The following is a 16,145-nucleotide window of genomic DNA, read 5'->3' as shown; positions in this document are numbered from 1 at the left end:
CTTAGCTACCTAAGCTAGCATCTTTTTCGCTTCCTCTCTGACCCTTCAAACCTCATTGAAGCTCATTGTCAAAACAGCAGATTGATGGCTGATGGATTATCGCTATGGTAATACTTCCTGCTCTGGGTGAGGGGGCAGGTGACAGGTGGCGAGGCAAAGAACAATGATATCGGATGAATCACACATTGATACTGACATTCAATTAAACAGAGGCCGCTCTGATTAACTGCAGGTGATGGTATTTTGTTGGTTGGCAGGGGTCGTGAGGGATTGCATTGAACACGTTTTGCTTTACACTGTAGATGTAAATTAATCAGCATTCATAGTGAACTTGTCCTTATTTCCCTATTTATCTTTTCATTTCTCTCCGTCCTTCCTCGCTCTCCATTACCTCTCACCGTTTGTATCCTCCATCTGTTTTTAGGCGTAACTGTGACTCGGACTGCAGCGACGGCGAGGAGGACTTCTACTACACAGAGATCAAGCTCAACACGGACTCTGTGGCCGACGGGCTGAGCAGCCTGTCTCCCGTGTCCCCGTCCGTCCTCTCTCCCCCTCCTCCTCCCCCCTCTCCCCTCCCCTCTCTCATCCAACTGCCGGACTCCCACAGACCTCCACAGTCCTCTGAGACCAAGGAGCCTCACTCTGGCGGCACCACCCCGCTCAGCCGCTCTGCGCCCAGCGCACTCTACCTCATCCACACGGACCACGCCTACCAGGTGAGCATGTACACACACATAAACGCACACACTCGCACCGGCAAGATTAAGATCAATGTACGACACACGCAGTCAAACTCAACATGAAGATAAAGGATCAATGCACTCTCTGGATCAATATACACACCACAACGCACTTATCAGGCCCCACACACACACACACACAAAATGCACACATTTTCTCTCACACACTATCAGGGTCCTCATTATCCTGATTATGTGTCACAGTGTTTACAAAAAACGAATGATGTCACAGCGACTTGTGGTCCCTTGCTTCTGTTAGCAGCTGTGCTAACAGCTGTGGTATATCGACACGCAGCGGCAGGTTTGAACAATTAATTGTAGGTGGAATAATGACACAATCCATCAATTTTAACCAATTTAACCAATCATATTAATCTGTTGATGCCATTAATGTGACAGCTACGTGTGTTTAGCTACATGTTTTACCAACAACATAAGTTATTAGTGCTTAATTTAAGAATTTTATAATCTGAGATACCTAAAGACTGCTGCTTCCTTAGATCTTTGCTGAAAAAAATATTGCCATTTCTTTTTCTTTACGGATGGGATCAGTTTGAGGCTCACTTGTATTTACATATTTCAGGGACCAAAATTACTTCAAAGGGACTTGGTCTAGTATTCAACCAATTCAAGATACTATTGTACAGAGCTCTAGGTTTTCTTTTCAGCCTCATCATACTACTGTTCCACATACATAAAACAATACTACCATTTTGACCTTTGACCTCTGCCCTCAGGCCACGGCTCCGGTGTCCATCCCGTCCAGCAGCAGTAACTCGGCCGGCTCAGCTTCCACCAGCTTCACTCCCACCAACAGCTCCAGCTTTAGCATCTCCTGGCAGTCACCGCCTGTCACTTTCACTGGGAACACGGTGAGGAAACTTTAGACCAAACATTTATTCTCAGCCACATACACACTTTCATTTGGGTTCATTATAATGACAAAATGTGTCTGCCCTCCTCAGGTGTCTCCCAGCAAAAGCCAGGGCTTCGGTGAACAGCGTTCCCAGACCATCGCCGTCCTCTCGTCCCCTCCCAGAGCCACCACTGCCCTCAGGTACTGGATCCGGACTGCTTGCTGAGTCTTATCTGACATTTCCTTTTAAACTGAAAGCATATATTATATTTTTACCAAGAAATGCATCTAATATGATTTTCTACTTGAATTAAACCTTACTGAGATAAAAGATGAGAACTGGAATATTGACTCTCACTAATCAGGTCTATGACTCTTAATTAAAAAGAACTCATGATTAGTCGGCTCAGGTCGGCCTCTGATTTGCCTAATCCACTTCAATAAGGAACCAAGCTGTTTTAGATTGTATGATTTATGTGGTGTCTCCTGTTTACCACATTAGGACACAAATGAGAGAGGGTAATGCATATTGAAGAGTCATTGTTGTCTGTTTATGGTTTAACTTCAATTAGAAAACACTTTGATCCTGTGAATAACACCAAAGCCATACTTAAAGGAACAAGTCCACATTTTGAGAAATGCACTTATTTGCCTTCCTGAAGTCTCATATCTATACGGTAAATATGAAGCTACAACCAGCAGACAGTTAGCTTAGCTTAGCATAAGCGCTGTCTAAAGGAATCGTTCTTCTCATCTAACTCTTGGCAATAAAGCAAATAAACACATTTCTCAAAATTTGGACTGCCTGTGCATCGGTCTCTGTGAGAGTAGTCCAAAGTGTCTCACGAGGAAGGAAGTTTATTTAGATCTATTTTAAAGGAATCTCTAACAAGTGTTTTTCTGTATTGGAATGTTTTTTACCACAGGTTTGCTACTAGAGCTCATGATATTGTTAATAGTTCAAACACATGATAGTTTACAGTCTTCTCCATCAGGACAGTTTCATCTGTTCTTCTTCTTCTCTCCTCCCCAGTCGGAAGGTGCGTGGTGAAGGGAAGAAGTGCCGTAAGGTGTACGGGATGGAGAACCGCGACATGTGGTGCACTGCCTGCCGCTGGAAAAAGGCCTGCCAGAGATTCACCGACTGAACGTTCCCCGCCGACGTCACGACGCTCCACGCCAACAGGCGCTGCTGCCTTTCAGCCAGAGAGCGGGGGGGCCATCGTTTTGCATGCATTTGGTTTTCTTCAGCTCAAAATCGCAACTGTCCGTCAAGCTCCGGCTCCGCCCCTGTTGTTTCCCCCCTGAGCTCCACTGAACCACTCCAGCTGTGGAAGGAACCAAAGGACAGCGGAGTCACCTTTTACATTGCCGTCCAGGATTCCCAGTACTGCCTCGCCATTCCCATCATTCCCAGTTTTGGGAAACCCCAGTGCAGCTAAACCGTGTAAAGAAAAATAGATCTAAAGATTTCTCCTGTTTTTTATGTTGGGTTCAGTGTTGCATCTTTCTATGTTTTGTAAAGCTCTGGTTTTTAAACGGAAAGTCTAGTCAAAGAAGGGGTCCAGAAAAAAGGCCAAAAGCTTTTTTTGTGTGTTTTGTTAAAAGAAAAAAAATCTTTTTTATCCAAAAGAAGAATGGGCCTCTTTGCTACAGTTTTTGAAGAACATTATGAAAAAGCACGGAGGTTAAGCTCACAGTTTTTGTTCCCTCAACTTGTTCATCTCTTGTTTTATTTCTGGACTTTTTGAGGTGATCTTTTATCACCGACATCACAGCCTCTCCCGGTTCCTCACCTGCTCTTCACTCCTGACAGCCCCAAGGGAATGTATGGCAGAGCCGGGAAGGGCAGGCTGACACGTAGAAAGAATAGAGACACACAAGGTGAATGATCAATGCAAAAAAGATACAATTTACAGTCAGGGAAAGCAGATGGACCGTACCAGTGATTTACTACATACAAACCGCAACAGCATTCACACACACAAACACACAATCAAAGCAGAAGACAGGAGCTGTTTTCTATGTCACTTTTTTATCCAGTTGATTCATTTTCTTTGTTTTATCAGGGATGTGATTCTAAAGAAAGCAAAAACCAGCAGCTAAAACTTGGGGTTATACTGTATACAGCGCTATCTCAATAGCTTCTCTCTTTCATTACACATGACAACTTTGCAACCAAAAACTCCTTTATCTTATTCTTTATGTTTTTGGTTTTTGTTAAGGTGCCATGTTTACTGTTGTTGATATAGTTATTTTCTTCTCTTTTTTTTTTTTTTTTTGGCGAAACAAAGACTGTTTACCTTCCACCTGCTAAAGAAAGTGTGTTAAAAGACCTTCCTGACAGCACTGGAAGCATGAAGTCAGCAGCGTGCGAGGCCATAAAAAGATAAACATCACCACATACAGAGAGACAGATTGCCCTCCTCCTCAACCAACACACCTTCCCAAAGGGAACAAAATGTCTTCATGGTTATGTGGTGCGCCACTGTGGTGCATCTTGATGATATGTTAACCAAAGGGGGAGGGCTGAAAACCAAAAGAGACGCACTTGCACTGTATGTGTGTAACGGAGCACTTGGTACATTTGTGGCTACTTCTAGAGAGTTGAAAATGTTTCTATGTTCCACGAGCCCTTTTCATTTCCAAATGTTATGAAAGAAACTAACAGCAAAAAAAAAAAAAAAAGCAAATGTTTGACCACCCAGACTTAAGTTATAAGCACTTGATTAGGTCACTCCTTTGTTGTTTAATGTGCACTGGACACTTCATTCACTTGGCAACATGCAAGCAAAGCTCTGGCTCAAGCTTTCATACAAGTCCTTGTGATCAGCACGTGACCTTGTTACTGACGAGGTAGAAAGAGGTAAAGAGTGTGATTGATAAAAAAATAATGTGGTCATCTGATTTGTCATTTGTATGTGTTCATTTGAATTCCAGCCTCCTTGTTGGCTCAAAGACAGGAAACAAAATCACAAGGCCAAATAGTTTACAGATGTTCACTTTGTAGTGATGAACAGACCAACTCTTTTGGCACAGGGGGCTGCGTTCTACTTTATTACTATGTTCAGAAATAGAAATGTGTTTAAGTTGAGACAAATGTTTCTACAAAAAGGCATATTGTGATTCTGTTTCTGCATTTACTCTCCGCATTATTGGAAATTTGTTTGAATGCACGCTGAAATCTTTATTGGCATTTTTGTCACACACACAGGATCAATTTACACCAGAGTTACTCAAAACCAACACCAGCTAATAAACTCACACGCTCGCTCATTTAACAGTACTTTCGCACCTGAAAATCGTAGCCGTTATGTTTTGCTCTATTTTGTGTATTTTTTTTTCTTTGTCTGTTCATGTACATATGTAGTTCTTGTATTTTCTCTAAGCTCCATGTTTATGACTAGCGACCTCGGTCATTACAGCCGCCACCTTATGAACAAGACAGGTTCAAGTATGACGTTGCGTAAGAAAATAATGTACCGTTCAACCTGTTGGGCTACTATTGTTTTGAATATAGAGATAGCCTTAAAGTCACTCTTAAAAAAAATCATTGTGCTTCTTCTATGTCATTACATTGATGTTTCAGTAAGAAATATTTAGATTATCTCAAACTGATTTGCCATTGTATTATGTGAACGTATTATTGTTTAAGAAAAGACAAATCTATATATACGTAAAGAAAAAACCTGTTTAGATTCAAAGCAAAAAAAGACATTGATTTGGCTGTTTTGTTTTTTTCATATATATATATATGAATATATTTACTGTTTATGAATTTTGTTTTCATGTTCTGCTGAAGGAAATGTTTGTGGCTATTGTAACTGTAGGAGGGAGCCCAGGAATAATTCTCACTGCAAGCCAAGCTTGTTATGCTCTTTTCAGTGAGTGTGACCCACACGCTCCCGCCTGGAGCTCCTTCACGTCGCGCTCCCCGCTGCTGGCGCCGCTAAGCGGTCGGAAACCACAGTTGATTAAAACCTTTATCTTATTTCCAATTCTCCTCTCCCGGTGTCACGCAGGCCCACTTGCAATTAGTTTGATTGACATCTCGGTGTGTTTGCGCCCATGTGTGCAGTCGCACGCCTCTGTGTGTGAATGTGAAGGAGCCCCGGGCAAAAGTATGCGGGCTGCCACTGAAGCACGGTGCTCTGCGCCCCTCCTCCGAGCATCACTCTCGCTCCTCCCAAGGAGTTACACACTTTTATCAAATTGCCTGTGGCGTTTTCCTGTCAGGGTGTGTGCAGGTCGAGTCCACTGCCAGAGCCTGACAAACACGCTTCAGGGTTCAAGAATGTTTTTGTTTGTCCAGACCTCAGTGGCTGGATGTGGCTGATGTTTTTTTTGTTTTTTTGTTAACTCCATGCAGTCCCCACTGCCCTTTCTCCATCATCGCGGTGCTTCATGTTTGTGTTCGGACCATCTCCTCCATCAGTGTGTGGGAAAAACTGGCAGCCAATCAGATTCTGTCAGGGTCCTGTCCAGGAACAAGTCCCTACAGTAGTTCAGACCATTCAGAGGTTCTGGCAAAACTGGATATTTTAAGTGGCAGCATCTGCAGGCAGCTAATTTTAAAAGAAGCTCTCCCTTGATGCTGATTCTAGGTCAGCGTTGTGTCGATCAAATGGCTAGTAATAAGATTTGGCCAAAATGAGCTAATCTCACACCCTTGTTTAGGGTAAGTCCAAATGACCTCAAAAGGATATTTGCTGCCATATTTACCAAACGTGTCCATCTCCTCGTAGATCAGAGAGGAACTCTGGGATTTGTTTGTGGACTGTGGCCTGAGCTGCATCGTTGTACTGAGAACATCTTGGTGCCATTCACTGCCGAAGGCACAAAGATGACCTTAGCATGAAGGGGCTTTCAAAGACACTTGGCCCAGGTCTGTCTTTGCATACTATACATGCTGGTGCTGTGGCCTTGGCGGGGCAGAAATGGAGGTGCTATATTCCCATGCAGTGCTGTTTCTCCCATGTGATCATATTAACTCCATTTTGTACACAATGTTATGCTGTAGAACATGAAAATAAAAACACCCTGCCTCAAGTCTACCAAGTGTCCAGACACAAGTTAGTGAGTGAGTCGCCCCAAAAAACCTCTATTCTCTCTCCTGCTTCCTCATCAGTCTCGATGGTTTTATTTTAGTGACTTTATTTACTGTCTCCCCATTTGTCGGGTTCAGCCCTGTAGGTAAGAGAAATGGATGATTTTCATAGAAAATGAAATTAGTGCATTTTGTTTTAAATTACTGCGAAAAATACTCATTCTTATGTGCGAGTATGGAAGTATTTTCGGTACCCCAAGCAACAAAAATATTCAATACTCAAACTAACTAATCGTTCATTCTTGACCTTGGAAATAGTGGTTGATGGAACAATTTCAACTCAACGTCCATTTGCTCGTTTGTTCTGGAGCTTTCAACCATATCACAGTCTTTACCAGTAGATTGAGTTGTATCAGTTGTCATGGAACTGTAGATGTTCAAACTTTACATGTTTTCATTTCATAACAACTGAGCAAACTCAATCTGACGAAGACGACGATGTGATGCGGCTCCGGAAGAACTGAGTAAAGTGCCCTTAGTTGAGATTGAACATGACAAACTAGCTTTTAAGCGCAAAGCAAAGTCACCCGTAGTCGCATTCATGCTCAAAATGTTTTCATTTTGACCGAGTCTTGGCAGTCTAAAACTTTAATTTCGTACCCAACAGTTGAACATGTTGTAGAGATGTTTGGGATATTGGATCATTTACTTCCCTTTGGGCAAAACTGGCAGACAAAGAGGGATCAAGACTCAAGATATATTTACTCCCAAATTGTCACCCTAATGATGCCAAACTTGCCATATGGCATCATCCTCCTGATGTGATCATCTCACTTATTCATATTAGTGCAGAAGTGAGCTCTCAGCCCTGCAACCTGCGGGGAGTGAGCCGCTGAGCACGAGCTCACGCTCGGGCTGCCATTATAAACATGTGTTTGCACAGCAGAATTAAAACTGTGGTATCAAAGAGCCACAATAGGCAGTCTTGTTGCTCTACTGAGAGTGATATGAATACTTATGAGGACCCCCCCCCCCCCTTCAAATGGAGCGGCAGCGGCTGTTCTGGCTTTTGTTCTCTGGTGTGTTTACCCCCTCTGCTGCCGCCTATTAAAGGGCTGAGCGTTCAGCCTGATTTATAAGCTGAATAAAACAAGATAGCGTTATTCTGCTTACGGAAGGTATAAAAATCAAGTCTTGTGAGTTATGAGGGACCCTCAGTGTATATGTCCTCACACACACATACACACACACACGTTATGTCTCTGCACGGTTGTCCAGCTTAGCCACTGAGCAGTGATGGCTTTAACAGCAGTTCATGTGTTGACAGTTTTATAAGCATTCCTGGTTTATGAACCTGATCCTTACTGAGATTAGTATTTCATACATGACAAGACTTGTTTGTGACAAGAAGCTGACACTTTTTATTATACCTTATATCATCCAACTATAGGTCAATATATGCTACAATATATACAGATTAAGCTGCAGTACAGTATATCTAAGCTACAGTATCGGTGTGTATCAGTATATTTATGTGATATCCCTGAGTTTGATACTCTCAAATTCCCTTCTTATTTCCATTTTTTGTTTGCGCTGTCAGCTCCAGACGTTGAGGTCAGAGTGATGGGTTTGCCTTCAGTCAGGAGGCCCCCTCCGCTCTGTGGTTGCAGATTAGCCGGCCACCCACTTCTATAGCAGGCGATAAAAAGACGTGAGCAGATGCCCACAGGGTTGTTATCTGCCCTGCTGGCCTGCAGCTCCTTCACACAGATCCTCCTGTGTTCTACAGAAATACCACCCAACAATAGTCTGACAGCAGGTGGCACTGAAAACAACTGGAAATGTAATGAGACTTATTTTAAATTGAACTAAAAAACACAGAAAGGGACTATGTGAACAGTTGAGTGCACCTGAGTAGTCGCAGCTTTGCCTTGCATGACCCTAAGTATTGATTGAGTAGCAGTGTGTTGTCAAAATATCCACATCCCACCGACCGTAGGGCTAGTTCCCATGGCAACTGTACTGACGGGCAGGCTCATGCGTCTCTGCTCCTATCCGCTGCCAGAGCCGGGGCATGGCGGGTGTTGTTGTCAATAAAAAAGAGGAGGGACCCTCCATCCTTAGTTCATTCATTCATTCAGGAATGTGAATGAGGAGGAGGAGGAGGGTTTAAAATGGTTGAAATGGCTTCTGTAAACAGTTTTTGGGTTCGAACGTTGATGATTAAAAAGAAGTCCTTAGTCTGTGTTTCCAGCAGCTTCTCGGAGGAATATAGGAGTCCTGAATGTGCCTTGATGAGAGTTTCTAGAGCGGACCTCAGCCGTCGAGGTGTGTTGCTGTGATATGCAGGGCCACAGCAACGATGATGGAATGTCTCTGGTGCTGGCTAGTCTGAGTTCTGCTTTCTATACCTATAATTCAAAGATTTGTGATACAAAGAAATGTCCTGTGAGCTGCGTTCAGAGGCCCTTTTGGCCCCTTCTTGGTTCTGGAAAGATGTTGCAAGGTCTAAGAGTGGACTTTTCTATCTTTGCTGTGACTATTTTTTTGATCCGAACTTGATGATGATGCTGTGTTTCAATGTGTTGTTGTGTGAGTTATTTTTTCCCGTCTCTTTGTTTTCCCAAACATGAGTCCTCTCTGCCTTTTGTACAAGGGCTTGTAGATAAATGTATGTCGTTGTGAAGCTGTTGTGGATCTAGAAATGTTTGGGAAATCAAGGAAGCCTCATTCAGCAAACAGCGTGTGAAAACAGTCGCTGAGATGATCCCATTTTTAGCGCGGAGCTGCTAAGTGATTTCCGCAGGAGCCTGAAAAGGCATCACTTGCTTTTGTGTGAAGGTGGGTGAATAATAACAGGCAGATAGAAAAACACTATCATCAGCCTGAATTCTATTATTGGATTTGATTATTCAGAATATTAATGAACTAAACATAATTTCTGCCTCAGCTCCTTCAGTCTGAACTCTGAATATGCAACACAGAGAGTGCTGACCCGCCCTCTCTCTAAACTGGATCATCTCATTGGCTGTTTTATCTGATTACAATCATGTAGACCTCAAGAACTCAATGACTGTCGCACTGGATTTTTACACTCTTTTTTCAAACAGTATATATACTATATGCTCTGGCCTAACTGTATTTTTAATACTGCATGTGCATGCCAATAAGGAAATTATGAGATACATGCCTTTATATAAATGTGCTCTATTTGTGCTTTGGCGTCCGTGACAGGGGTTGGGAGCAGCCGGGGCCGCCACAGTATATTTTTATTTAAACTGCACACTGTATTGTGGTTTTCAAATCTATACAAGAGAGTCGAAAGTACCTGTGATTCCCTGCAGGCACGGACCAGTTAGTCACAGTCTGAGTGGAGCTCTCTCCATCCTGGTTGTGCATGTAATAACAGTCAGCCGGTCCTGGGAGAGTCTAGCAGGATGCTTGTGGAAGACAGATCACTAGAGGAGGGCTGTGCGCTAAAGCCTGCATCTCACAGTGAGCTCTGCAGTGCCAGCTGGAGTTATGAAGAAGTCTGAAGTGTGAAGTCCCAGTTGTTCTTCCTCCACCTGCAGCCCCGACCCCTCTGCTAGCTCCACTGAAAACACACAGGGAGCTTTGAAAAGGAAGATATGTCCCATCTGTGCCATCAGATGAGGCCAAAATCATGTGGTCCAACATGTGTAAGCACGTATTGCTTATACTACATCAAGTATGATACTTTAACTTTGTTGTGGCCTATGAAGAGGCAACCACAAGGCCATAAAATACAGTGATTATTTACTAGAACTATTCCCTGAATCATTTTACAGCCCACCAGTGTTTGTATATGCACACAAAGACTTCAGTTGGCAGTGGCTGCTCTCCACCCTGACGTGGCCGGCACAGTGTCTTGCGTTTTATATCTTTTTGATGCCTCTAAGTGTAAATGTTTGATATGTGTTTCCAGACTGTAAACTAAATCGTAGATGCAACACATTGTCGTTCTCTCCAGATCTGTTCATGGACAGTGCATCAGGTGTCACAGTGGGTTGTAAAGTGTCAACACTTCCTCGTGTTGTCGACAGAAACAGGGAAGATGGGATGATATTTCTCTGCTGAGGTGAAGCCGTGCTCGGGACGTCATTTCATGAGCAGGGCCATGAAAGATTTCGGTTCAGTGTCAAAGTACTTCAAGGAAATTTCAAGAAATTGTTTCGACATTTGGGGAAATACACTTATTAGCTTTCTTGTTAATGGTCCAAGAAATAGGTGGTGTTAAGTGAATTTTGTCACAGAGCCAGGCTAGCTGTTTCCCCCTCTTTCCAGTCTTTGTGCTAAGCTAAGCTAAGCAGTATCAATCTTCTCATCTAACTCTTGCCCAAAATGTTGCGTTCTTCCTATAATGTTTTGCCTTTTCATGTGGTGTTCAGGTGAACAGTCAGTGCAGGACAAGAAGGGAAAAGTGTTTGCAGATGTTGGCAGCTGCCAGCCGACACCTCCATACACTACAAAGGCAAAATGTTATGCACTGCACTCGCGTGATCTCCCTAAATTTGTCTTCTCCAATCAGCATCACTTACGTCAAAATTTCTGATGCTGAAACAACAGCCCTGTAGGAGGAAGTCTCATTTTGGCGCAGGTTGAGGAATTATTTAACACCAGAGTGCTCTGATATCTCTAACACTGTCAGCTCTAATAGGAATACTTTTCTCCCAAAGCCTCTCCCCACCACTTGCTTGTTTTATATTTATGTGGAGCCGGGTTTAAAACCACAGGATGAGCTCCAGGATGGGTCCCCCAGGTGTTCTTCCTCTGGGTCATCTGGAGTAACAGTATATTTTCATGAGCCTGGTGTCTCATTTTCTGCCTGATGTTTCTAAATTGGCAAGGCTCTCCCCTTTTCCAATCCACGTTTCAAGCAAGTGCAACATTGATATCAGCTGCATCATTCATCAAGCAGAATTGATTAAGAAAGCATTTGAATATGCAACTAAATGTTATGTTATCACCTTTGTTTTATTTTTCATAAATATCCCTTTGGGCAGGACTTCTTTCACTGCGCTCACGCCTGAGCTGATATTACACAACCCAGACCCCTCCACCCACACACACACACACACACACACACACACACACACACACAGGCACAATATGAGTGAAAGAGGTGTGACAGCCGACTGTGTTAGATCATGTCACCGGGGCAATATGTGCCCATGCTGCTCAGCATATGTCCCTGTGGCTTCAGGTCTCATCCTGTGATGATGTGAAGAGCTCGCTGGTGGAAGCTGCTTGCGTCTCGCCAGGCCGCTGGTCCAAACGCACAGCTCCGCCAAGGAGTTGTTAGCATCAAATGCATGTGTGTGTGTGTGTGTGTGTGTGTGTGTGTGTGTGAGATGATGGAGTGTGTGTTTCAAGATGACCGCCCGAGGTATGTCCCATCTGCTCAATGTAGCATTTACACCTCCTCCTGTTTGTCTGTGTGTTTGTGTGAGGACAAAAGCTCAATGTTCTTACTGTGAGCGTGTGCATGTGTGTGTGTGCACACCTCTGCTCCCTGATCAAGCCATTCCTGTGGCCATAAATGCACACTTTTCAATGTGCAAGCTGTCATACCTCATGCATTATCAACTAGTACACTGGCATGGAATAATAAACCTCCCCCCTGCTGCTTTTCACACCAACCAAAGCCTGTGTGCTTCATTATCATGCCCTCCATCAGATGACCAACATGAAATGTACGGTTTTACGATGCTAAACATGAGGTCACATTACATCTGGTTTAAGCTCACTGACATTTTACATGATGCAGTGATTGTAGTGATGCTTATCCAGCCTGGAGACACACTGCTGCACACTCGTCTGTCGGCTCCTGTGAGCAGCAGGTTGAGGTGCAGAGGAATCTAAGGCATCAGTGAGTCAAGCTCACGCAAGATGTTTGGCGTGTACCGTGTGTCCGAGTCACTGAATAATTGATGAGGCTGAGGGGGGAGGAACAAAGAGGCACATATGGATCAGTTTTATACAAGCAATATAGCTTCTTACATCTGAAAACTCAAGACAAAGAGAGACGTCCTGGCGTTGCAACAGGAGGATCTGGCTTTGAGAGATAAACAGATTCTGCCTGTTTGCACCAAGACAGAAATGTCATAGTTTCACTAGAAGAAGAAATAGGGATTATAGCGTGATCCTTGTTTTGTGCTGATATTGTAGATGAAATGATATACCACTCTCGCGTTTGGTCGTTAAATATGAAGCTGTCAGGAGACGATTATCTTAGCTTAGCATAAAGACTGGAAACAGGGGGAAACAGCTAGCCTGGTTCTGTCCAACGGTAACAAAGTCCGCCTCCCAGAACTTCTAAACTGGACTATTTTTCTGGTCTATTTTTCTTGCTGAGTTAGTTGAAAACATTGATGCTACTTTCATGTCTTTATGTTAAATATGACATTACAGTCAGCAGCCGTTAGCTTAGCTTAGCACAAAGACTGAAAACAGGGGTAAACAGCTAGCCTGGCTCTGTCCAACAGTAACAAAATTGGCCTACCAAACAGATTTTGCTTGCAGCAGCCGATTAGCTTAGGTTAGCACAACGAAAGGAAGTTACTGTTTCCAGTCTTTGTGCTAAACTTAGCCAACCGGCTGCTGGTTGTGGCTTCATATTTAACGTACAGATGCGAGAGTGGTATCAATCCTCTCATCTAACTCTTGGCAAGAAAGTGAATAAACAAATTTCCCAAATGTCACCCTCACAGTATGGGATGATGGGAAGTCATTAAGGACATTTTCTGAAGGTTCTTTGCCTTCTAAACTCACACACACATACAAAGCCATGTTTGAACCGAATGTTCTCTTTCTGCACATTTAAAACAAAGCCTACTTAATCATATTACACACGCAGACAGTTGTCAGTGTCAAACATGCAGTCTATACATGGGATTCTTTACAACACAACACACCACACAAAGCACTTGCAATATGTATCTGTTGATGTTCTGTCACAAATAGTATACTCTGTTGCACCAATGATGTTTTCTTATATTCTTTTCCATGAATTCTATGAATATATGATGATTTTTCTCAAAGAAGAAGAATCGATACACACTGACTGTTAACTTCTATACCAGTTTTTTTTTTCTTATCTGATCTCTGTGTGTAGAAACTGCCTTTGTTCTTGTTGTAAATGGTGTTTACTGACAAATTGCGTTCTGGTGCTGTTGTTGTTTGACTCTGTGTGCAGTTTAGACCTTCTCCAGAGCGATCTGTGTGACTGGAAGACTCTGGAGGCATCTGGTTTTAACTGAATAAAGATTTTTTGGCAGCTGTTTGTTAGCCACTGTCACTGTGTCTTTTCTCATCTCGGCTTAAAACATAGACTCAAAAGTACAAAAGTAACTCTTTTCATGACTATAACAAGTTGGCCTCTCCAGTAATGGACAGTAACTAAGTACAATTACTCAAGTACTGTGTTTCTTTTTTCTGCTACTTTTTACTTTTACTTTACTTAATTTCAGAGGCCAATATTTTACTTTTTACTCTACTAAATTTACTTGACAGCTATAGTTACTTTTCAGATTCACATCTTGCATACAAAACAGGTGATCAGTTTATAAAATATGATGCATTCTTATGAATTAAACTACACAACAGTATATTAAGTAGTTAATAGTAGCGTAACCTCCACAAGCTGCTCACACAGTAATGCATCATTAATAATAATCCAATAATATAACACAGAATAATATTACACAGAAAGGTCTTTCTGCTGCATGAGTACTTTTATTTTGACACTCATTTTGCTGATAATATGAAAGATTTGCAGGACTTTTATCTGTGACAGAGTATTTTACATTGTAGTATTGCTATTGTTACTTAAGTAAAAGATCGGCGTTCCTCCTCCATCACTGTCCCTCTCCCGCTCAGTAATACTTTCCAAAATGTCGGCTGTCTGTTCTTTATCAGAACACTTAATTAGAGATTACCTCATGAAGGAAAAAAGCCTTAAACCAAACTTAAGTGGAACATCATCTCAGCCCATTAATATGTAATGCAAAGAATTACACTTCTTACAGTTTCTCAAGTTTAGAAACAGGGCTGTCTCTAATGTATTACTTTCCACCCTTCTTTATGAAGATGAGATGCCTGTTACTACATTAATTGTTGGATTAACAAAACACTTCAAACCCCCATTGGACTACAAGTTATTGGCCAAACATAAATCTCATTATTACAGCAAAATCTAAATTTAAACTTCTGCTTTTGCCACCACTTTAAACAGGATGTTGGCATTTCCCTACAGGCTTTACTCACTCTTCTTTTACTTTATGATACAAGGTGTTAAAGCCCCTGAAAACTTAAATAACTAAATAAGCAACAGTATCAACAAGTTTAGATTTAATTCCTGATTTGTTTTCCCAGTCCTGCCCACTTCAGACCAGTAAGAGCAGCAAAGAGAAAACTCCACAAAGAGAACTTCTTGGTGTGTAAAAACCAAAATGGTTCGGTGAAAGATGTTGTTTTTTTTACATTTTTGGGACTCTTATTTTCTCAGTATCCTCCTGGAGCTGGGCTCCAGATCTACTAAATCTAACAGGCACCAGTTGTAAATATGAGTCAGTTCAGCAGCAGTCAGCGTTGTCTCCGGGCAATCTGGTCTGGATTGAGAAAAATAAAGCCATCAGGCGTTGCTTCTGTTCTTGGCTGCCCTCTTGTGTAAAAATGGGGTACTGCAGCTGATGATTTATTTGGTCCTCAATCAGTTTCAGTCACACAGTCACACGTTCTTTTAGCCTTTTGTGGGTTAATTCAAATATGTTTTCCCACACATTTGACATACTGACATGTTAAAAATGCCCCATCCTTCAAACACAGTGGTATGTTGCACTTGGGAAACTCCCCTTGCAGTAAAACAGGAATCCCATTTTCACCCCCTCATTGTTAAACATAGACAGTTAACTCAGAATAAGGTTTCTTCAGAGGTATCTTTAATTAGAGTACACTTCTTCACTCAGTGGTTCCAATTAAAGAGCAAACAAATCCTGGGTGTGTGTGTGTGTGTGACTAAATACAAATAAAACCCTTGTGCCTGAGATAAACGGCTGTAATGAATTCTCTCAGTGAACCAGGTCATGGCTGGAAAGAAGTGATGTTACATGAGGACATGAGATACTGTAGCACTGTTAGAAATCCATTACTGTCAACTCAGAATAGCAAAAACTGTTGCGTCAAGGTTAGTAAAAACAACATCTTAACACTGTAAATTCCCCTTGTCCTGTATATGGTGTTCTTCCAGGACGCTGATCCACAGAAGACCTGTACCAGGCTGGTCCTTCCCAAGCTCAGAGAAGTATCAGAAATTAGTGTGAAATCCTTGTGTCCTCCATTTGTGTGTGAGAAGAAACCTTGGCTGTGTTCAGATTGGCTCCGTTTGCCCTTCAAGTTGTATGTAACCTCCATCAGTAGCCCTGTGCATATCAGTCAACTAGAAAAGTGTCTGGTGAGAGTAACTGTTCAGTAGTTTAAT

General features: G+C 42.4%; 1 protein-coding gene across 1 annotated transcript in view; it reads left to right on the top strand.

Moving 5' to 3' along the window:
* Positions 1-2,747, top strand: part of znf704 (zinc finger protein 704) — a 43,476-nt gene extending 40,729 nt beyond the window's left edge. The window contains exons 6-9 of the mRNA XM_070922286.1: positions 425-719; positions 1,481-1,615; positions 1,709-1,800; positions 2,633-2,747. Coding sequence (XP_070778387.1) covers positions 425-719; positions 1,481-1,615; positions 1,709-1,800; positions 2,633-2,747 — 637 coding nt within the window. The remainder of the gene's footprint in view (positions 1-424; positions 720-1,480; positions 1,616-1,708; positions 1,801-2,632) is intronic.
* The last annotated feature ends 13,398 nt before the right edge of the window (positions 2,748-16,145 follow it).

The sequence above is a fragment of the Enoplosus armatus genome, chromosome 16, assembly GCF_043641665.1.
Source record: "Enoplosus armatus isolate fEnoArm2 chromosome 16, fEnoArm2.hap1, whole genome shotgun sequence".
Lineage (NCBI taxonomy): Eukaryota > Metazoa > Chordata > Actinopteri > Centrarchiformes > Enoplosidae > Enoplosus > Enoplosus armatus.
Note: the sequence above shows the minus strand (reverse complement) of the source record. Positions and strands in the feature narration are given on the sequence as shown.